At 38.8% G+C, this 24,778-nt stretch overlaps 2 protein-coding genes across 5 annotated transcripts in view; both read right to left on the reverse strand.

Annotated features, from left to right (window-relative positions):
• Positions 1-14,712, reverse strand: part of acj6 (abnormal chemosensory protein 6) — a 43,112-nt gene extending 28,400 nt beyond the window's left edge. Inside the window, exons 1-3 of one of the 4 annotated variants that reach the window (XM_018014258.2) lie at positions 14,037-14,712; positions 13,300-13,555; positions 448-504 (exon numbers count right to left, since the gene is read on the reverse strand). In XM_018014258.2, coding sequence (XP_017869747.1) covers positions 448-504; positions 13,300-13,425 — 183 coding nt within the window. In that variant the 5' untranslated portion in view covers positions 13,426-13,555; positions 14,037-14,712. The remainder of the gene's footprint in view (positions 1-447; positions 505-13,299; positions 13,556-14,036) is intronic. The other 3 variants (XM_018014259.2, XM_018014260.2, XM_018014261.2) reach the window with 3 other exon arrangements.
• A 1,635-nt stretch (positions 14,713-16,347) lies between these two features.
• On the reverse strand, positions 16,348-23,758 carry LOC108619584 (WSCD family member GA21586). The gene is made up of 5 exons (XM_018016250.2): positions 23,288-23,758; positions 20,065-20,217; positions 19,863-19,992; positions 19,076-19,459; positions 16,348-17,556 (listed from the first exon to the last, which is right to left on the reverse strand). The coding sequence occupies exons 2-5, from the start codon at positions 20,197-20,199 to the stop codon at positions 17,237-17,239; spliced, it is 969 nt and encodes a 322-aa protein (XP_017871739.1). The 5' UTR covers positions 20,200-20,217; positions 23,288-23,758; the 3' UTR covers positions 16,348-17,236.
• Between the last annotated feature and the right edge of the window lie 1,020 nt (positions 23,759-24,778).

A 24,778-nucleotide genomic window follows, 5' to 3' on the forward strand; every position in this document is an offset into this window, starting at 1 on the left:
TCGATGAGAGACAAATGGAACAGATTTGCCAATTAGTCAAACATAATATCAATGATCATCTGCTCGAATTGGAACTGGATAGCAATATAAAGCATACGGAGTAAAAGAAACATGATGATACATAGATAGATGAGGCCCACATCAACTAGATTTACTATATAAACTATATATATATAATTAGGTATCATAAAAAGAGCATATACTATATACACATATATATATGTATGTATGTGGGGTAACCTAACATAAGTAAGCAAATATCGTATATCAAATAAATCGAATAGTTTTGGTTTTTGTTTGTTTGTTTATTAAAGATTAGGTAAATCAATTCAAAGGCATAACAACTGTGTGTGTGTGCATGTGTGTGTGTGTGGGTGTGGGTGTGGGTGTGGGTGTGGGTGTGGGTGTGGGTGTGGGCTGTGTTTTCTTTACTGTGGTTTAACTTACATTCTGACGTGCTGACCACGAATTGCATAATAGGGAAGCATCTTCTAATAAACGACTCTGAAAAGACGAGACAAACAAGGATAGTATATGTATGCACGAGTTTATACTGGGCTATTTAACATCAAATTCAATTACAAATTTGATTCATATGGAGTATCCGTTTGTCTGTGCGTGTGTGTGTGTGCGTGCGTGCGTGTGTGTGTTTACAGTGTTACCTCAAATTAAGGGCATTCACAAAAGTTATATATCGAGTGTCTATGTTTCATTTGCTATGTGAAAACGAAAACTTCGATTTATAGCTTGATCTACGAATATATATATATATATTGGATATCGTTCCGTTTGATGTTTATTATTTAGATACATATATAGATAGAGTATAAATAGTTTATCTTAATTAACAAGTTAGGGGCTTAAATGCGGCCGTCTATGTCGTACTCCTACACACTCCACTCCCCAAAGAGGGGAGCACCTTAAGCGGGGCAAGGTCTAGCTCTACAAGTCAAGCCAAAACCAATCTGGACATATTTAAAGCTAGAGAGATCTTGCGTGCCTTTACCGGGACACCGTGTTAGGGAGGTAATAGTGGAAAGGCAACAAGACTTAAGCAAGCTCTCATCGCATCCTAAAAATCTCACGAGATGTTGTTACAATGTTGCTGGAACTTCGACTCCAGAGATGTAATAGATATAGACATATGTAAATATAGAGGCTGTTGTCAAATTACCACATGGGAGTAAATAAAGTTGATTTGGTAAGTGTATAAAGTATAGTAAATTAACATTAACTCAATTATCAAAATTCTTTTTTAGTTACTAGCTCTATGAATCCGGTTAAAACGATGCCCAAGGAACCATCATTATAATCGGAAGTCGCTATGATCATATATGTTTGCTCAAATAGGTTTGTCTGGGGACTCGATATAACCGCATGAGCTTTAAATGCGGAGTCGTTATAATCGGATTCTTCTATATTTACTTTGGAATAGGAATGTTTAGTTATTATACTCCTGTATATGTATATTATGTAATCAATGTTAAGAGAGACTGATAAACAGTGATTAAAACCAATAAACTCCATTTCATTTTCGATAAATAAAGATTTGATTTCATTGTCAATTTGTTCCCATATGAAATTAGATCATTCCCATATTCATATTTGCCAGGTAGTTTATCCAAATGTCAAACATTTGACATGAGATACACAACATGTCTTGAAAGGGGCGCAAGGACACGCCTTGAGCGCTGCGCTTTAAAGGCGAGACATGCTTGGAGTCTTTGCTTAATATTGATTTCTGCACAACTTGGAGGAGGAGTCAGATGGAGGCACGGTGGGGGCATGGTCGGGGGCAATGGGGAGAGATTGCCGTTAAATAAATAATTGTAAAAGATTCTTGGCGGTTGTTTTTTGTTTCTCTCTGTGTTTTTGTGAGTCTTGTTGTCGCCATTGTGGTGGTCCTCAGTGCTCCAGCCGTATCGATTTTATTTGCTGGCAAATGCTGTGCGGAGCTCACGAATTTTGTAGTTAATTAATTATTTAGATGCGCACAAAAGTTCAAAACAGGGCATTCAGGACACACAGGACACACAGGACATAGAGGACATTCGGGCACATGGAGCACTCGCTCATTTGGTGGGCGAAAGTTGGCGCAGCGAAAGGATTTCTGCTGCTTGCCGACAAGCGGCCGTATTCCAAGGACTTCTTCGACTTGGACGCGCGACGACCGCAATTGCCATGCGGCGGCCATCCAAGAAATCAAAATGTTGCGCATTTTTAATGCAGCAGCAACAGCAGGACTTCAACTTGGAGCTGGAGTTGGAGTTGATTCTCGTAGTCGTAGTCCTTGCCCGTAGATGTCCGCCCGGTTTGTTTGTCCTGCTTGGCCCATTTGCAGCAGCGACCGGACATGGAAGCAGACGCGGTCTAGCTAATGGCCGTATTTCCCTGTCAGTTGCTGCCAGCACCCCAGCACCCCACCACCCCACCTCAGCACCCCAGTGCCCAAGACAGCCCACACACTGGCTAGGACAAGGCAGAGCACAATAAATACCGATTTGCACAAGGAAACAGAACGACGTCTCAAATGTTATTCGCCTAGTCTAGCCAGGTGGCAGCAAAGCAAACTAAATGACTTCCATATGCCCAGCAAATAGTTGGGTTTTCTTTTCTTGTAACTTATTTTCAAACTACATATACATATAAATAAAAATATTGAAGAGTTTGGAATATCGAAATAAAAAGACTTTGTGATAGGCGAATTTTAGTTAAAGGATTGAATAAAAACAAGCCTGAATTCCCATTGAAAATGGGTTCAGACTAACGAAATTTTAATATGAAAAAGAAAATTTAATAAGAATTTTTTTTTTTTTTTTTTTTTTTGTTCATGAGACATAAACATATAATATAAACAAAATTTCTAATAATTAGTAAAAATATTTTAATATATTATTAAGCTTATTTTTTATTTTTTAATCAATAATTACACAGCACAATGCTAAAACACAAACAAGGAGTTAAAAACTCCGATTCGATTTTTCATAAACTCTATCTAAAATACATGTAATGAAAAGGGAATATCCTCATGCTCTTAAAGAAGATTTCAAGTTCTAGATTTGCCAAATAGAGCGTAGACTTAGTTATTAATATGTAAATAAGTAAATATATGGATTGATCTCATTGGAGTTCAGACCGTCGGGGTATTGTTAATTATTGTTAATACATTTGCTTATTTTTCAGTATAAGACAGATTACAAATAAAGGGGGGGGGGGATGTTTTAATTTGCTTATAATTAGCATTTCTCGATATTCTATATATCATATAAGTTAGCACTACATAAGGCCGTATTCTCCAGTCCGATGGCCAGTCGAGTCTGTTTAATCTGAATTTCGACTTAAATACTTTACTTTACTTTACTTTACTTTACTTTACTTTACTATTTATTCAGTATTATACATCTACTAATTATGTTATTCATTCGAATATCAAGTTTTTTCTATCTCAGATCTATATTAATATATTATATATTCAGCTAACAATTTAAACTATGTAAATTATGACTATTATAGGCTACTGAGCAGAGCTATCGAAGCTTAGCTTAGAATTTTAATTGAAGAACGGCAGTGGACACAATAGGTAGAAAATAGTGAGAGTCTTGAATATATTGTAAAAATGGATGTATAGTTTATATTATAGAGATTAACATATTATGATGAGGTTGTATTCGTGCCATTGCTCTCTATTCTGTCGTTCTCACAGCGCATCGGCTTGATAGAGCCCAGCAGTTCAATATTTTCTCAAATTTGGGCAGTGCTCTATGCTGAATTGGCCTTATAAGTTACTACGAGTACTGATCCACTGTTAACGCATTTCTGTCTATCGTATCTTATTAATATTACAGGCTCATCAATAGCTTCAACCATTAAGAGAACCAGAGAGCGGCATAAATCAAAAGAGAAGTCGGCACATTGTGTTAGCTTTGACTATAAGAAATGTTACGCTTAGCCTTTAGTTGAAATTTTGGAAACATATCGATTTAGCATTTAAGAAAACTCTTATTGATCTACCCAGCACTAATAAGATAATGATATACTAGTTATTAATTTTTTGGCCATCCTATTTACTGGTTAGTGTAATTAATAAATATGTTAGAGAATAGTCGATTAATCGTATTCAATATAAACTAATAAATAAACTGATTATACATATATATGTATATATAATATTTAGAAACTTGTATTTACTTCAATTCAAACCCAAACGAAAAATCTCGATTCTTCAACAAAAGCATATAGGAGATGCAATTTTTATATATAGCACCAAAACTCAAAGGAAATCGTAATTTAGAAAAATAGCTAGAAAGACGAACAGGATTAAATCGACCAGACCTTAGATGTCATCATCTTCTCTTTCTTTATGTATTAGCTCGTCTAGCCATGGAAAGTATAGCAAGCTATAGCTATCGAAATTTGATATACAACAGTTCAGGCAGATCGATAACTTTTTTCCTTGCCTTAAGTGATATCGATAAGAATCTAGGTCAAGCTAAAATTACCTCGACATACCTTGCTTCCTTTAAGAAGAATTCAATTGGAGTTGCTTTTATTTGGTTCTCTTCTATTAAATACCACGACAGAATTTCACTTTTTTTTTGCCAATTATAGCATACTCCATGAAATATTAAGGACCATTATCGGGATAATTTACAGAAATCCCATGGCTAGGCGTAATTTGCAGCTTTATTCAATTTCTTATGAATAAATAAGATTAATTGGTGAAAATAGCTGAAAATTGCTTGGCATAGCGTTGGGCAGCACAGAGGTTATCCAATAACACGTGTGCCAATATCGGAGCACCACGTGGCCCTGGCCTCAGCCGCAGGCTGCTCTCGATGCATTTGCCCCAACACACACACACACACACAGACACACCCATACACAGTGGCACGTGCCAAAACGCGGAGTGTCCGTGAACCACGTTTAATAGAAACTCCAATTACTGGAGCAATTGCAATTGCATTGCTATTTTCATATTGCAATCGGCATCCGCAGAACAGGTGTTCAAGTTCGAATCAAGCAAAAGTAACTTGTAGCTGAATTTGTATAAGTATATACATATGTGTGTGTATGTGTTTTGATATAGACAAAAAATATTACAAACCGTTGACGGTAAAGGTATTTCCCAGTCAGGCAATTTTCACTCTAATTTAGTTGTCTACTATCTTACTTTGAAAACGGGACTTCAGTCCATAATTGTTTTAGAAAATTTGGTGTAACACACAGAGACAGCATATATATTCTTCAATAGCTCAATGAGCTATGTCACTATAATCAATTTGCCTGCCTTTCTGTTCTTATAAACCAAAAAAGTCCGAGTCTTGAATTTGGAAGTCTATATTCCTGTACCAGAAGCAGTACGAGGTTATCCATTTTTCCAGAGTAAAGCTCAGACCATCTCATGTAGGCCAGGTGAAGGCGTGCCTAGTATGCGTGGTAATAGAATTTCAGTATGATTGAAATATCAGAATATCTTTTAATCAAACAAATCCAGTCAAAGTTGTTTTGATTTAAGATATTTTTGCTATTGACTTTCAGTTACAGTTCAGAGCAATTCCCGTTAGATAGTCTAATAAAAGTATGTGAAGTGCGTTCTGTTAACACTTTGAGCTAATTGTTGAGGGCGTATCATACAAAAAAAAAAGAGACGATATTACTTACTTGGTATTCAGATACGGGAAATGGCAACATGGGAATTTGGAAACGAATAGTTCAACGAATATTCATGTCTGGTTATTTTTTTGAGTCTCTATAGATTTGGTATAGCAGGCGTTTGAGTAAGTTGAACATATCAGATGACGAAACTTATTTATAGAAGCATACCCGCTTTACCCGGAAGACGCTATAGCCATATAAGTTTGTCTGTGGACCAGAATTTTCGTCGCAATAACCGTACGGGCGCTATAAGCGGAGTCGCTATAACCGGATTCTACTGTACATGCAAAAACTCAAATAAAAACAGTTGAGTCTCGATAATTTGTACCCTGTTTAATCGAAAATCGCGATAAATCGAAAATACAGTCGACTCTCGTTATTTCGAAATTCAAGGGACACTTAAAATATTTCGAATTGTCGAGTGTTTAACCATATGAGTACGAATTACCGCGTTTTAGCAATGCTTTTTAGTTCGAATTACTGAGTGATAACTTTGAATTAATGAGAGGCTCGAAATAACGCAGGATTGAAATAACAGGAGTCGACTGTAATAATATTTCTTTCCTTTTGCATAAAATTCCTTCTCGATAATTCTCGATAATTTGATTTTCTGTGATCGAAATTAGAAAGCTGTTTCCCTTGCCATTTCGAATTATCGGTACTTGGCTATATATATAATATTCAAGTACTATTATCTATAAAGCACATTCCAATAGATACAGCGCAAAGGCAGCAGTCAAATTATGCCTGGTAATTGATGTTATGAGGCTGACATGCATTTTAACTAAACGTGGGCTAATCGCAGCTACTTAGTAGCATATTTAAAATTACGTTCACTTAGTGGGCTGCCCCAGGCGCACGGCTCAGGGGTCGTGCCACAAATACAGCGAAAGACTTGCTTCATTTGCTGTTGGCGAGTCGCCCTGGAAAGTAGGCAACAGTTTTTTGTGTTCATTTATTTTCTGGTAAGGCACTGGCCAATGCAAGCAAACGGCAAACAAATTAATTTATGAATTAATATGCGCAGTCATTCATCAAATTATCGCCCAGACCCGCCGCACCGCCGAACCGCCGAGCCACCCAGTAAAATATGGCTTGGCCCAAAAGCGAGCTGGCTCTGTGTGTGTGTGTGTGTGTGTTTGTGTGTGCTTCTTGACCTGACTCGACTTCAGTGCATAGATTCGGGCAGTCAGTGGGCGTGGCAGTGGCGGCGGTGGATGGTGCGATGTGGTGCTTTAAGGCCGCAGTGCAGGTTGACACTTGCACATAAATTCTTTATTAGTGTTATAAATTAATCAAGCCAACTGCTGCCTCGCTCTCTCTCTCTCTCTCTCCCTCTTGCCCTCTCTTTCTCTGTCATTTTTTATACTCTGTTTCTTTCGCTCTTTTGGGTTTATTTATTTTTTGCTGCCGTCTTGTTATGTGTTATTTTCACTCTCGGTCTGCACATACACACACGTATATGAGTGCGTGTGTGTGTGTGTTGGGTTACTTTTTTTTTATTTTATTTTTTTGCTTGTCAGCCATTTAATATTTATGATGTGTGTAAACAGATACGCAATGAATGTTGAATGAATGTTGAATTTTATCGATTGCGACGCTCAAATGCAGCCAAAAACTAATGCAAAAATAAAATGAGGATAAACAAGCCTGATAATAATAACATTAATAACATGCTTTACAGACTTCTTTCGATCGGGCTTTAAAAAGCACGAGTCGTCTACGCAATGGAATGACAGCAACATAACGGGAGGGAGACAACGTTAGCTGAGAAGTTGTTCTACTATTTAATTTAATTTATACAAGTCCGGCTCTACCGACTCCGGTTAGATTATATATAATAATATCCGGTTGCATTATATATAATAATATCGTATAAAACGTATACAATTTTTTTTGACAGGCACCAAATTCAATGCTTTTTATACCTATTCACCAAAATGAAATGAGCATATTAGTTTTGGCCAATTTCCGTCTTGCTGTCCGTCCGTCGGTTTGTAGGAATGCAGTTTGAATTGAATTTGTCGCATATAATCGCACTATAAATTGCCAAGTTTTTACCGATGCGCCCACCAGGGGCGTGTCCAATAGGCCAATGCATTTTCCAGTATCTCAAATAATATACTAGTTGACATGCTAGAGAGTTGAAAATTTCAATATATACTCTGATTGACAGTCCAAAATCAATAAAATGTGGCGAATGTGCAATTTGTATGCCCAGTGGGGGCGTGGTAAATCAAGAAAAGCTCTATTTTCAAGAGCTGTAGAGCTAGAAACTCAATATTAAAATTACCCTTGACGTCCTCTATTGACTTGCACTGTATAAATAATATATTTGTACCACTTGGGGGCGTGGCAAATCGGAAAATGAATCTGACAGCCGTCAATGAGTATTCTGCAGTCGGTAACGCCTTAGTTATTTTTTTTTTTCGCCAATATCTTTTTGGCTCTGTAAAAATAAATTCCCATGAGATAATATGCACTTGCCTCAAAATAGCATATGATGTGATCTGGTTCAGCCACTCTCTATCAGCTTAATCCTAGCGTAACGTTGTCTTTTCATGAGTCTCATTAGTTGTAGAAGCGAGCAAACCTAACCGGGGCGTGATTTATGGAAGTACGCTGGCAACGCTCGTACACTTGTGTCTTGTATTTGGCCAACAAATTTCTGCACAAGACACGATGTGTGAGCAAGGGAATAGGTATAGCTCGAAGAGTATAAAAACATGTCCTAGTCCAAAATCAACTAAACACCAAATCGGTTAGTCGAAAATTAAATATGAATGTTATGTATTTATAATAGAGTTTTTTATTATGAAATATAATGTTATATGAATTCACGAATTTAAGATGTTCTTGATACGATTAAAAACAAATTACTATTATATTGAATATCACTGCAGAGGTATTTTACACTTTATTTTACTAAAAGATTCAAGTAGTAGACCTTTAGCACATACATATACATATATATACCATACATACTTGACTTTAATGCCATCGATAGAAGCAGCTCAATTCGAAAATACAAAGCAGAGACGAGAGCAGCAGATTTGTTTAGACAAATTAAATAGCATTATATAAGTATTCAGTCCTTATAACAAAGGTTAAATGCTTTATGTTTTGCTGTTTAAATTATTATATACAGTAGAATCCCGGTATACCTCCGCTTATAGCGTCCGTACGGTTATTGTGACGAAAATTCTGGTCCCTAAACAAACTTATATGAGCAAACTTGTATATGGTTATAGCGTCTTTCCTTGAGCATCGTTATAATCTGATTCTACTGTATATTATTATTGATTCTAATATTATCTTAGTCATAAACCTTTGATGCTGTTTACTTAATGGGTAGCATCAGTATAGATATATAAGTACATATTTTCAGCATAGTTGTAGACTGCTATAGTAAGTAATATCAAGACTTTTTTTTATCTGTCAGTATCTGTATGTTTCGAAACTGGTCAAAAACCTTGATTACTTTTCCTACTAGTTAATATATTACTTCAAATATGTTTATATATAGTTCGATAGCTGACAATAGATATTCTATATACTATACATGTATATCTTCCTAGTACAATAAAAGTAAGATAAGAAATCATCGAGTTTTCTGTGTAAATGTGGCTTAGCAAATGCATAATGCAAATAATTACACATTATATATTGCTTATAGAATCTATTCAAGAGAAGAAGACAGTCCATTAATCGGAGTCTTCTATCCAGTCAAGAGGATGTTCTTACAAACATCTAACTGGAAGCTAATTGGACGTAAAGTCTTCCACTAATTCTAGTTCTAGTTCTAGACGTAAAACGGGGTCAAGTACTCTTTTTGGTAATTAAGAAAACTTCCCTTTACAGGGTATCCAGGTGCTGTGGTGTATCTCCTGCTTTTCTGTCGGCCCGTTAACCATTTTTGATTGGTTTGTGGTGCGTTTAATTGGCACATTTGTTGCGGACATTTAATGCAGTTTATGAATATTTAAATCAAATTAACGGCACAGCAGGCCATCTATTTAGCGCGCTTGGCTAACACACGGCACAGGGCGTGGGGAGTGGGGGCAGGGGCTGCGTCGAGCACGGAGTGGGGGTTGCGTTGTCCAGCCATTTGTCCGCTTGTCCATTTGTCGCTGACAAATGTCCATTAAATGGACTGCAAGGCGTTAAGTGTTTGCTGTAACCAGCCAAAGAGCGCATTTTCGATAGCTCGCACTCCAACTGTCTCTCGCTGTCTCTCTCTCACACACACTCTGTATATATATATTTGTGCTTAATGCGCTCCAAGCCAGCCAAGGGTAGCGCATAAATCCTATAAATCCGGCGCTTTGATCATTCGCCTTTTGCCATACGCTTTTTGCCGCTGCTGCGTCTCAAAGCCGAAAAGTGGCCCAAACTAGGGGTTGGGGGTGGGTTGGGTGGCTTTTTCAGCTGGGCTGGGCTGGGTTGTGCAATGGTCGGGCGGTGGGTGGGGGGGTGATGCTTGTGTGTTAAATCCGCTAAGCAAATGTAGTTGTCATTCCCTTTAAGAAGGCGACGCGTTCGTTGTTTTTATTTACAGTAAGTGTTTTTAAAGTGCCCCGTGCCAGATTAAAATGCGCCTCGGCTCAGCGGCGCGGGCATTGGGGTTGACAGCACCAGCACCAGCACCAGCAGGAGCAGCAGCAGCAGGTGAAAGCTGACTACCCCAACCCTCATTAACTGGCAATCAACTTTTTCTGTTTTTCTGTTTTTATTTTTGCTTTTTTATTTGGACTCGCGATTTGCACAAGTTTCTGTCTGCTTTTCTCATTAATGTATGCATGCTTCCCTCTCTCTCTCTCTCTCTCTCACACACTTTTTATTTGTCACCCAACAATGGTTAATAAATATTTAATGTAAATAAATTACAAAACGCTTTTCAAGGTTACGACCGGCCTCTGCAATCGCTGCCATTAGCAAAGCAGCGACAAGCTTAAAGCAAAAAAAAAAAAAAAAAAAAACAAGAAAAAACAAGCAAGAAAAAAACCTCATAAATCTATTTACTAGACCCTCCAGCACCAACAAGCAGCCGCAGCGAGTGACATTTATGCAATAATTAAGACAAATATTTGTCAGCTTTTTATTTTTAGTCACACACACACACACACACATACACAAAATGATGGTTAATGTGACAAGTAGTAAGCTTTGGCTTCATATGTACCCTGTAATCAAAACAACAGCTAAGAAAGGACCTGTACTGGGCCAGGACTATGAAATCTATAGTACTTAACAATATATATTAAACAGAAGGAATTTCTCTGACCAAAATTAATTATATGTCAAACTCGTTTGTTCCGCTTATACGATAGCCTGACCTCTGAAATTATGGAGTTTAATCAAAATAGTTTTCTTAAAAATTTGTATATTTTGTGGAAACAAATTTTGAGACAATATTCCATAAAGACTTGTGAAATAAAAGTATATATACAATATATATTCATGTCTATATTTAGCAGTTGACAGAGGGTATCTCCGCGTCGTGCACACTCACACTGTAGCACACTTTTACTTATGATTATGCATTTTTTATAGTTTAATTTTTTTCACGTTGAATTTGCTTTTCCGTTTCCGCTTTGCCACTTTTCAATATGTTTATGTGTACACACATACGCACACATACACATGTGAATGCGTTTGTGTGTGTGTGTGTGTTCTGTCTGTGCACAACGTATTTATAAATAAACATGTCTGAGCCGAGAGCCGAGTAATAGCCGTAATGTCTGCATTCAATTTATATAGACATATATACATATATGTATGTATATACATACTCAAAGCACCGACTATTTAATATTAAAGAGACTAGACCAGACAAAAAACAAATTTAGCAAAAGTATTTGCCATTTTCTTTTACTACATTTTTCTGGTCTGGTCTAGTCTCTTTATGTAGAATAATCAGAAGAAAATTCTTTTTATTTCCAACAGGAATGTTAATTAGAATTTAAATATGATCTGAGAACTATGGATTTCTTTTCTATTATTAAATCACTTGATCCAATCCAGCTAGAGGGAGTTAGCCTGGAGCAGCCGTCACCAGTTAAGTATCTCAGAGTTACTTTGGACCTTTGGGCCAGATCTGAGGAACCGCTGCCAAATCAAATTATAATCGAACGATTACTGCAGAACCGGGTAATTTGGTAGAGATCTAGCTTTGAAGAGCAGATCTGAATAACAGATTGGAAGGCACACAACCAGGTATAGAAGGATTGCTAAGATACTGTAGCCTACTCGAAAGGGGACTCTCTGTCCCAACTTTAAGATGACTTAAGCTCCAAGGCTTGACTGTACGATTGCACTACCTCCATTAAAATTTCTCATGCTGCGTTATGGGGACTTGCTCTAAATAAATTACCTATTCATGTGTACTAAATTATGATGTACAGGCTCTAGACTTAGACTACCTTGACATAATACTGGACAGACGCATGACATTCAGAAGGCATGTAACATCACTGCAGCAGCCATTTAGAGCTAAATTAGATAAATTGTCTTGAAAGCCTGCAGCGCGTTACAATTTTTGCTTGAAGAGGACTATAATCTATGAGAATTTCCTTGTTTCTGGCCTGTTCTATGTCATCCAAGTATTGCTGCGTAGATGTACTTAAAGGTACTCGAAAATGAGAACGATCACGGGAGCTACTTCGTACGTGAGAGCCAGGGATGTAGAACTTGATCTCAATGATTCCAAAATGGTAGACCAAATCCAAGAGGTGTCCAAAAACTACCTAGAGAGATTCAATTATCATCCAAAAAGTTTGCAGCTCAAAGCTCCCCGAGCACCCGGACGAATTCTAGGAAAAGACTCAGATGCCATCAGAGTCAAGACCTGCTGGATCGTCTCTTGAGTTCAACAATTTAAATATATTTATGATTCCATAAGATTTATCCGTATTACTACATAGAAGAACCTCACCCTATACATAAATATTTCATTATATGTACTACAACATAAATCCCTAGCTTTTTCGGTTTCAAGTTGTAAGAACATAATATTAATTATTGTATTAATAATACTTAACTATTCTTAATGTTAACTATATTTTGGGAACTAATACGGATTTAATTTTGAGTAACGTTTCGAATAGTAATATTCGTTAATTTATTTTATCATATGCTTGACTGATCTGATAGACGATATTTAATGCTGATCTTAAGTAGATGAAGAGAACCATCAAAATATATAAATAAGAATATAATAAGCATTAAATATTTGCATTTACTGGTTCTGAATTCTTAGATGGGAATTGTCTAGCAGCCAAAGCTTTGCTTGTGTTTCGTACAAATTGTAAGTCAAATAGTTTGGAAGGTTTCAAAGACTTTGCTAACAAGTCAATCAATAATTAGATACAATACATAAGAGAGCATAGTATCATATATAGAAAAAGATAAATTACTCTCAATTACATAGAGCTCTGCAAATTCCAAATGGTCAGCACCGACGGCAAATGAAGATTTTTTTTAATTCTTAGCCAAATATATTTTTTATAGGTTCAAAGAAGGTAAAGCTTTTATATTAAATAGAAACTTAAAAGAGATTGCAATGCCTTTGGCACAGTAGAACAGCTAAAGCGGGTATTCAAATCGATATATAGAAGATATAGTTTCGGTTCGCTGGATACTTACAGATGGATTTGGCATGCAGCGTCGCATTTGCTCCGAACTTCGATAGGATGGACTGTAGCGTCCTGGAAAACAACTGGGCGCTGACATTTTCATTTTATCCGTCGTCGAGTACATCGACATTGTCATGCAGCCGCCGACGAAATCCTCCTCCAGCTTGAACGCCCTTGAGGCGTCAAAAGTCGTTGGCGAGTAAATTTTGAAGCACTTACTTTGACAACTTTAAAGACTGTCCTGCAATGCAGGACGCCAACAATATCTATATATATATATATAGATATATATAGGTATATATATATATATATATATATATATATATATATGTATATATATATATATACAAATGGGTTGAAAGCAACCAAACGCTTTCAACCAAAAATGTTGACTTTTTGGCAATTCAACTTTTTCTCTCTCTCTCTCTCTCTCTTTCTCTATATTAATTTCTTTGTAGAGATTTATTTATTGATATTTTGCTTAGAACTTGAACAATTTGCCACTGTTTGGTTTTGCACTGATTTGTGGTTTAGTTTAGCGTGAGCCGCGCGACAAAACTGTTAAAAAATAGCACAAGAAAAAAAAATGTTATTATTTGGTTTTGGTTATTGCCGTCGCCAAATGCCAGTGGCTAAATCAGTTGGCCGTCGTTGCTGCTGCTGCTGCTGGAGCCGGAGGGGAGCGCGGGCAACAACAATAACATCAACATCAACAATTATCAATTAGGAAATTGCCTGCACACTGACTCTAATTGAGCGTAATTTGTTGGCCGATAACCGATGACCGATGACCGATGACCGGTAAGCGGGAACGTAAACGTTAACGAGCAACGACAACACGACACGACGCTACGTTTGGGTCTGAGTTAAGCGATGGCTACGTAAGCACTGTTTACCGTTGCAACGTAAGCAAGTCGAAGCGATGCGAAGCTCAAACGAAAGCCGAGCCAACACACGCGAGCTCAGAGCTTTCGCGCCTGAACCTGAGCGTGAGCGTGAGTCTGAGCTGCAGCGAAAACCACGCTTAAAGCTCAAATTGTTGCTGTTTTCTTCCGTTATTTCCTTTGTATTTCTCTTTCGCTTTGCTCAAGCGGTGCGCGTGTTTTGTTTGTGTTTGCTGTTTGCTGTTTGGTGTTTGGCTTTGGGTCGCCTTTGCTTGGCCGTCGCTCGCACAGCTGTTCGCTGATGCCAGCCTGCCTGCCTGCCTGCCTGCCTGCCTGCCTGTCTGTCTGTCTGTCTGTGTGTCTGTGTGTGGGTGTGTGTGTATGTGGTGTGTCGGTCGGTCGGTCGATCGGTCGGTCGCTCGCTCGGTCGCAGCGCTCAACTATTGTCGAAACTGAAAACGAAACGCAAGCGAACAGATTTCACAACTAGACAAGCGCGCGTTGTGTTGTGATAAAGAATTCTATGATGAGTTTCGCTAACTTCAGAGTTTATTTTCAAATGGGGAGGACATGTTTTCATTATTCAGCAGCCGTGGGCGTGCCCGTTGCGGCCACCCCTACAAAATGGCAGGCAGGCCGCTTTATGTAATGCCAGCAGCGGCGCGCTGATTGGCCGCCCCAGCGCTGCCGACGTCGACGGCGACGGTTTCGTTCAGCTGGAATTGGACAGCGCCGCTGTGTCTGTATCCGGGCAGCAGCCAGCAAACTTGACGAAGCCAATGTGGCAACGGTGGCGACTCGGCCCAGCGCCTGCGCACTGGAATTCACCATCCAGTCGCACTCATGGAGCAGCAGCAGCAGCAGCAGTAGCAGTGGCAGCAACGCCTGCTACCTTCCCTCACTCGCTCCCTCTCTCTCTCTCTCTTTCTCTCTTTGTCTCTCTCAGGAGTACTGTCTCTTTCCGTTACGAGCTGTCGCTCTCTCGCTCGCCCACTGCTGCTCGTCTGCTTGTCCGGCATATGGCACAATTTTTTGGCAGGCGACGCGACAGGAGCGTTAACAAAAGGCACAAAACACGGCCAACACGGCTCGACAATGCCGCACAAAACGGGTACCAGCTCACAAGGGGGCTGGGGGCAGGACTAGAGTAAGAGGGCGATATTGAGTGAGAGAGAGAGCGTGTGTGTGTGTGTGTGTGTGTGTTGGGGCGGGTGTGGTTACGCCTAGCGCCCAGTTATTCATTGTATGGCGAATGCGACTGCTAAATGCATGCACATACAGGGTGCTCCGCACTGCAGCTTACCAGAAGCGGGTGCCGACTACGGAGATCTTCCTATTGGAATTCTTACTAAATTCGATTTAGATAGACCAAATTTTAGAATCTTTCATTTAAATTGTCTACAAATCTTTTATATTTAAATTTATTCCTTGAGTCAATTAAGAGTATTTATTATGAAATTTTTACAATAAAAAACAAAACAAAAACTTATATATTAGCCGAAGGCCCCTGCTGCTTGTGTTTAACCCTTAGCTAGTTATAATTTTATATTAACTCTAACATGTTAATAAATAAATAAAAAATATATTAGTTGCTATCTATTTTATAAATAAGATCGCACAGAATTTAATTGCACTTATATTTAAGCAAAAAGATTTAATGCAGATTGCTTACGTTCATTAATATTTAATCAAAGTGATCTGAAGTGAATCTGCAATGTACATTATATAAATAATTATTATATATTTTTTTTTCTATTTTCGTTTCTTTTTTTTGTATTTTTAATTATTCGTTTTTTATATATTTATTTGATATTTTTAAATATATATTTTTCTAAAGGCAACAAAATGTAGCGACTGTGGCGCCATCTATGTTTGCTGGTCTAGCAGTCGCTGGAAGGAAATCAAGCTAATAAAGCTTTTACTATGAGCTTGAGCTTTAGGATGTGAAAGCAGGCATTCAAGTTCGATTGTAACTTAAAAGCTGTGCAGCTTTAAGCTTCTTCGAAAAATAAATAAGGGCGCAGAGTGAGCTTTACCGAGCGCCGCAACCCCTAAATATGAAAGTTTTTGTAGCGTTTTCTAAGTGACAACTGTAAACTTCTAAATCTCTGTAGCTTTTAGCCTACCCTTATTCTAGCCAACCCCTTGCTTAAAAAGAATTCAACACTCATACCTTTGTTAAATTTTTTTGTTTGTTTATTTGTTAGATTTTTTTTATATAACTTCGTTTTGTTTGTACAATTATCTAATATGTTCATCATTGTTTATAATATCAATAAATTATTGTAGAATCGTGTATAAAACTTTTTACAAGGATAGTCTATAACATTGGAGTACACAATATAAACAGAGTAATATCAATGGAATACATCATATTCATATATATGTATATACATATACGTATGCACATGTATGTATATATACAGCCATATATATGTAATGTTTGAGCGATGAAGCACAACATGGCGTATAATGAATTTCATAAATTCGTTCAGGAATCATAATACCTCGATTTTCGTTCTCGTTGCAAATCGCATGCATGACTACTCCTACAGTCTATCCTAAACAAAAACAAAAACCGAATCGAACTTAGAGCAAAAAAATGTATATATAATAAATATGTGTGTATATATTCTCTATATATGTATATGTATATATATATGTAGTAGTATAACCATTTGAACGAAGCAACAAAGAAAACGAAACGATGCGCATGGCTGAGGAAATTGGGCAGGGCTCGTTATAAATATATTATTGTGTTGCTTACGCCTACGCCTCGATCCGAAATTCTTAATTCTTAATTCCTAGTGCTTAGTTTGTAGTTCTTCTGTTTGTTCGTTTGCCTGTTGCCCAAATGTGTATCTAAACGGTTTTCGATTGAGATCTATGGTCCAATTAAGAGTCCTTTTGCAGCAAGGACTCGAACTGAAAGGCATTTGTGGATCTGCTCGGAAAGCTGTGGGACTGTTTAAGTGAATGGTGCTGAATGCTGAACGCTGAATGCCAGAACGGTTGTCCTTAGGTGGTTAATTGCATTTCTTATACTCGTTGCCTAATCTTAGCCTAATCGTGTCTGCCCAGCACGCCATAGACGATGCGACGACGCGCCAGCAGCTCGGCTCGCATTGCGTCCGTATAGGGATCGAAGGACAGGAGGCGCTTCTTCCTGCGAAAGATGCCCTCCTTGCGCACCAAGGCGCAGCGCAGCAGCTGCTCGTTGACAGGATACTCGAGGAACTCGAGTATGCGGCGCAGCTCGCGCTCCGTATGCTGGACCAGATCATCGTAGAATACAACCTTGATGCTGCCCGTGAAATTGCGCGCCCAGCTAAGATTCATGAGCTCCCAACCTTTGAGCTTGTTGCTCACAAACTGTTGCCAATCTGTTGAAAGGGAGAAACGAATAGATGCACAAATATTAGAAGACTAGAATATGTCTAACAAGTTAAACAAGTAAGAAAGCTCTAGTCGAGACTGCTCGACTACGAGATCCCCTGAACCCTTGGAGTGCTAGCTATTTCAATAATTTTTCGCGTCTTTCAGCTTACACAAGAAACACACACACATACACAAACACATACACACACAAGCACCCACGCATAAACACGCATGGGCTGCAGTGTGCGCTTACTATGAGAACTTAATTGTTTAATAACTTTTTTTTGTGGACGTACGATCTTCATGAAACTTTCAGATTATGATTATAACATGAATATGCATGTAATTGCCAAAGCCCAAGTCTCTAGTATTTGAAATACGCGTTTTACAAAAGTGAGGGTGAGGGGGTGAATTTAAAGGTGGGGGGTAAATTTTAACAAAAACCGAAATTGTATAAATTGCATATAAGCATATATGAAAAATTTGGAGACTCTAGCAATAAAGGTGTAGAAGATATCATTTTATAACTGGTTTTCGATAAGGTTTTTGATCGATAAAAAAAGATCGGGATGAGTTATCGATTTTTAATGATGAACTCGATATCCGCGCTGTAATTACGAACATTTTACAAAAAATTTGAAGTCTCTAGCTCTTATATCTTCGGAAATTGACGCGTTCAAACATACGGACAGACGGACAGACAGACAGACGGACAGGGCCAAATCAACTCAGCTCGTCACCCTGATCAAGAATATATATACTTTGTGGGGTCTGCCACGCCTCCTTCTGCCTGTTACATACATTTCAACAAAACCATTATACCCTGATTTCCCATTTTCAATGGGTTCAGGGTATAATAAAAAGAGTGGGGAGTAGTCATGAACCTCGAATACCGTCAAGTATAATGCATTTGCCGGAATATATACGGACGGATGAAGCAACAGACCGAAAAATAAAATCATATGTACCTTAAATGACTATAGATAGGGTTAGGACTCTTAGCTCATAGCTGGGATATACACAATGATGAATCCATCTGAACAATAACTAAAACAAATGCCAGTTAGGAATATAAGGAAAACGAAATAGTTCATGTACGAAAATATGATTAATAATACTAAAGTTAGAGTCAAGTAAGATGTAAGAACCATTAGGACGCTATAAGCAGAGTCGTTATATCCAGACTCTACTCTATTAGTAGCTATAACCGTTATAACCGGACTCTACTAATACATAACGACTCTGCTCATAGCGTCCTAATGGTTCTTGCGAAGAAAATTCTGGTCCTCAGACAAACTTATATGGGTATATACTATATATTATAGCGTCTCCCGGGTATAAAAGTGATCCCTTGATCCCATCTCTTATCCTATTCTATGACAATGGCTCTTACTCTCCATCTCAATGTTTTCATTTCTCTCTCTCTCTCTCTCTCTCACGCTCTCTCTCTTTCTCTCTCTCTTTCTCTCTCTCTTTCTCTCTCTGTCCCTCTTACTCTCTTCTTATATTTATTTGTTTACTCACACTTGCCCTTTGTGCGCTTATAGCGATCTGGCGAGGCGAAGCCAATGTGTCCGCCACTCTGGCGATTGAACTCGGCTATGATCGCCTTCTCGGGATCGCGGACGAGGAGTATTGCCTTGGAGAAGGGCGCCCATGCCTTGGCGCCCCATTCGTGCGTCTTCACCAGCAAGACGGAACTGTTGCACACATTCTCCGCCGGAAAGCCAGTTTTCAGCAGGCCGTAGTCCTTGTATATGCTGCCCGTCAATATGCCCGTAGCCTGCTGCAGTAAATAACGCAACCACGTGTTTCCGCTGCCTGGAAAGCTCGCCAATGCGGTCAGCATGGGCGAAGGCGCAATACCCTGTAATTGTAAATTGGCGCTTGCATCGCTGGGCAAGGCAGCTGCAAAAGTAAATATTGATGATGATTATTCACAAATTTAATATCGTTTCCAGTTCTATAGGTTAAGAACTACAGCTACTAAATTATAGAACAAGTAAATTTTGTATAAAATATCGATATTCATCATATATCATATCGAAACGTGGCTCGCCCTATAGAGCTACTGAGCTACCTTCTTTCAGCTTGTTAACAGAGTTCTTTAACTACTAAAAAAAAACAAAAAATACGGAGCCTATATTGAATTGAACAATGAATGATACGCGAGGGCTGTCTACAAAATTGACCACTTAACAACGCACAGATCTATTAATTGAAATAAATCAATTTTTATTGTTGAATTAATACTCGAATCGAATCATACGTTAACCGAAAGCTACGAGTGTCTTTCGTACACAATACTCACTGTAGTAGTCGCCGGCTTTGTAGTCTGTGTAGTTTGGAAGCTCGCGATTTAGATACTTGAGGTCGCGACACCAGCGAATGGTCATCTTTCGACTGGGCATGGGGAACCGGGGACTATGAAAGCTGGAAAACTGTATCAAGGGGAAAAATAAATAAATATTTACAGTGTAATTGCAACAGAATTTGAAAATTTGTTTGGCTACCTCGGCAAATCGCTCGATGCGCGTGCGTTTTGGATGCGAGCCTGGTATATTGTTCATGGATAGAAATAGCACTCCGCCTATATAGATGATGATTGTTGCCGAGACACCGAAAAAGCGCCAGCCTTGCAGTGCCATAACGCCGCCTTTGCATTACTGAAAGACACATCAAATGAGTGAGTTAGATAGATAAATTATGTGAGATAGAGTGAAAGAAAGAGTGTTAATAAGGGAGAGAGAGAAAGAGACGAAGAGAGATGGAGAGAGAGAAAGAAAGGAAAGAGAGAGGAGATCGAGGGAGAGAATGAAAGGAAAGAAAGAGGAGACGAGGGACAGAAAGAAAGAAAAGAGAGAGAGAGAGAGGGAGGGAAAGAGAGAGAGATAGACAGATAGACAGATACATATATACATAGATAGATAGATAGAGAGAGAGGGAGAAAGAGGGATAGACAAGGATAGAGACACACAGAGAGAAAGAAAAAAGTGAAAGATAGACAGATAGACAGATAGACAGATACATATATAGATAGATATATAGAGAGAGAGGGAGAAAGAGGGATAGACAAGGATAGAGAGACACAGAGAGAAAGGAAAAAGTGAAAGAGACAGACAGAAATAGGGATAGAGAGAATGAAATAGATAGAGATAGAAACTGGGGGAGATAACGACAGCGAGACAGAGAGAGAGAGAGAGAGAGAGAGAGAGCGAGAGAAGTTGAGATACAGAGGTCGAGTATGCCGAAAGAGAAGTCGAGTAATGTAGGGGGAATGTTGGAATGATTTTATTCATTTTAGGCATAGTGAACAATTCCCACATCTTCATTCTTTACGACAATGGAAATGCTTACTCAACAAGGCAACCAACAAACAGTTTATGGTCAACAAATAATGTCAAACCTAACTAAACTTGTTTACCCATTTATGTACATTATTTGCATTTCCCACATTTCAATGTGCATTAAATCAATTGATTACAGAACACATTTTCTATATCAAGGAGTTTCGTTTAAGATTTCTTATTGAGATGGATGCAACATACGGACCATAAGGAATAGATGGTGATTATAAGAGGGCACAGCTGACTCCTGTATACAAATCACACAAATATATGCTATTTAATCACTCTTGATACATCAATCAACCTGTCATCCGGTCAATCAATCAAACAAACAGGAAATTATAGTTTCGTTTTAGTTCCCGATTTCTGATAAGAGCAACTTGCTTTGGGTGTAGTCAAAGAATTATATCTGTATGCATAGAATGTACGTACTTGATGAAGACAGAGTCTTGGTGCCCTTAGAGAGACATTTGGTAATTAGGCCCCTTAATTTCGCGTAATATGTTTCCACAGTAAACAGCTGAAAACAAAAACCTCACGAAACTGAACCGCAAAGTAAACCAAAAGCTACGAGGCTTAAATTATCCTATTTTTATTTTATTCTATTTTCGCTTTTCTGTTTTTTGTTTTTTTTTTTTTTTGTTGTTGTTGTTGATTTTGCTATGGAGACGATACGGAAAAAGTGCGCAAGGACTAAACGACGCCATAGCCTCAATCCTCGAGCCTACAAGCCAACCAGTGCCATTGAACGAGCAGCTAGTTGCCCGCAAACGGTGGGCGGCGAGGGGACGTTTGGGGAGGGGGGCTACACTTCAACCACAGCTGACAAACACAAAGAAGCGAAAGAGTCGTGTAACTGCAAGGGTTGACTGCTAGGTACCCTGCAGTCAGACCTAAATATGCATTCGAGATACAAAGTACAGATATAGTCGATATACATCTATATATTAGACATGGACATGTATATGATAGATATACTAAGTACATATTTAATCAAGTTCAGCGCTTGGGCAAGCCCCGCCTGCTCTGGTTCCACAGGCCACAGGGTATATTGTTGAAAAGGCTAAGCTGTAGCAAAAGGAAATCGCCCTGTCATGCCTTGGTACGAACTATAAAATTCCTTGAGCTCCTCAACACGCGCATGAAATTCACAAAAAAAAAACATACATATGTATATGTACATATATATATGATATAAATGTATATATGTATATATATGTATATACCCATGAGCATGAACATTTAGATGCATGCGTGTGTATGTGTGTAAAAGACAAGTAACAAAATGCGAAAATTTATGCAACAGCTGAGCATGCGGCATGCTGCGAGGGTCGCTCAAAGAGTAGTTACACGAGCTCACCCACCACTACAGGCACAAGTGCTGCATGCACTAGTATTGGTGAGCTTAAGCTCGCTCACTCACTCTGTAAGACTGTGATTAAGCTGGCCTTGGCAGCTGCCATTAAGCCATACTGGTTGTGCGTTGATAATGTAATGTATCAGCCAGCCAAATTGTAAATTGCAAATTACAAATCAAATGAAGCAAGTGCTCAAGCAGCCCGAGGGCCCAAAAAACTGGCGCAGATAAAAGAAGACGAAAAACCGCAACTGACAATTGCATTAAATGCTGCCCATTAAATAGGCCATCTAGCACACAGTGCGAGCGAGACAGAGACAGCGTGAGAGTGAGTGAGTGAGCGATGGCAGGTGGGGAAATGAATGAAGCAGAAAGAAAGGCGCAAACTAGGGAATACCAGAATATAATTTGATTGTATAAATCAGATGGGGCACGCATAGCAGCCGGCCAAGGCATGCCAAGCAACGGCCCACCCCAAAGACAGCTAAATACCATTCAGCCAGCGGCCTCACCTGCCTCACTTTACAGGCGGCAGGCGGCAGACGGCAGGCGGCAGGTGAGTGAAATGAATGAAGGAAATCGGTAACGCCCAGGTGGAGGCGAAATCCAGCTGCAATTTCGGACATATGCTCACACGGCTGGCTATTGAGGAATTTACATAACTACGAGCAAAGGGGCAAAGGGGAGGAGGGGCTGCACCCGGGGTTAACGTGAGCGTGGGTGTGGGTGTGGGGGTTGGACGTGGCAGGGTCATTGCATGTGGCCCCACATATGCTGCATTAACAACAGTTTCTATGATTGTGCATATGTGTGCATATGTATGCCTGTGCTGGCAGAATCAAATAAATAGTCTGAAAATTCTGCAACAAAGGCAAAACCAGAAAACAAGAGAAAAAAGAATCAAACAAAAAATCTGAATATGCTCCACACGCATACGCATACGCACACGCACACGTACACGCACACACATTCAGATGGTCTTCATTCAAATGTAAACAAATAATATTTGTTGTTCTGTGAAATTTCACTTACCGATTCCGATTCCGCGCTTCGCACACACACACACATACACACACACCGACACGCTCGCACACACACGCGTACGTACAACTATACCGTTACATGCCACAGATTCTGAAAACAGAATCCCTATGCAGCGCACACATTTCCGTTAGTTTCGTTTCGTTTCGATTCGATTCGTTTTATAAATATACTTAAAAACTAGTAATAAAAAAAATAAAATTGATTTGTGTTTGTTGTTTTTGTTCGCTGCGCTTTTCGTTGTTGTTTTTGTTTTTTTTCGGTTTGTTATATTTTATTTATTTGTTTGTAATTTTGTTTCCCTTCCTTTTTTTCTTCTATTAGCTTTTCTTTTCCGTTTGGCAGCCGCGTCGCGTGTCGATGCGCTGAAGAGTTTCTGCTTTATGCGCCAGCATCGCAAATCGCAAATCGTGGGGATGAAAGCGAACGGCGACGCCGAGCGGCGAAAGCTCTACAGCGTTACCCAACTGCTGCACGGCGAGTGGCCACTCGCCATGTAACGGCACATTCAGCGCTGCGTCGCTCAGCTGTACAGCACAGCTGTTGCTGTCCTCTTTTCACTCTGCGAAAGCTCGCGTGCTAAAAAGCTGTTGCCACTGGCGAGCACTAGATGGCGCCCTATGTCTGACAAAATTGATTTCTGGTGAGCTTTTTAACGACCATCCAATGAGCAGAGGAACGTGTGCTGAAAATCCGTGATTAAAAAAAGGAGAGAGAGCGAATCTAGTTGCGGATATTGGGAGAGTTAGGACGACTGTATAGAGACAGAAAATTGGTGAAAATATTGAGGATTGACTTTGATTGTCTAGTAGTCTTAACTACTCATACTACTCACCTTATCTCATATATCTAACATATCATACCCACTACATTATATTCGTTCACGTCTGGGTATATAATATAATACGCTTAAATATTTTAAGGGAATGAGCAAAGCGTCATACAGTCGTATCACAATAACTTGTCCCTCTCTTAGAGAAAATACCAAGGATTCGTAAAAGCTGCTGCCCAATTGAAAAAATCCATAAGCTCGTCAGAATTCCATACAATTTAGTTCCCTCATTCATTTGTAATATTTCCCAGCCAATTATTAAATTTATGATTTGGATATAAATCTTAGTTAGCTCGAATATTTTTTACTTTAGTCAAATGAAAGTCTCTACAAATTATCAGACCATATAACGCGAAGAGGAAAATGCTATTCCATTACCTTTTAGGATAAACGAGATCTCGAAGATATAGGCTTGATTAGAATACATCATATTAACTTACATGTGGGTTTATGCATTTTTATAGCCTAATTTCAACATTTTAATCTCTTTTTAGCATCACAGCTCCTTAGGCAGCTTCCCTAGAAATATACTTTAAGTATACCAAAAAGTACCGATTAGAAAAGGTGATTCGACAACTGACTTATTTTTTGCTTATTTTGTGTTTTTTTTTTTTCATCAATTTATTCAATATATATCTTGTTATTATTAT

Source organism: Drosophila arizonae, chromosome X, assembly GCF_054131065.1.
Source record: "Drosophila arizonae isolate 15081-1271.41 chromosome X, UAZ_ARI_1.0, whole genome shotgun sequence".
Classification (NCBI taxonomy): domain Eukaryota; kingdom Metazoa; phylum Arthropoda; class Insecta; order Diptera; family Drosophilidae; genus Drosophila; species Drosophila arizonae.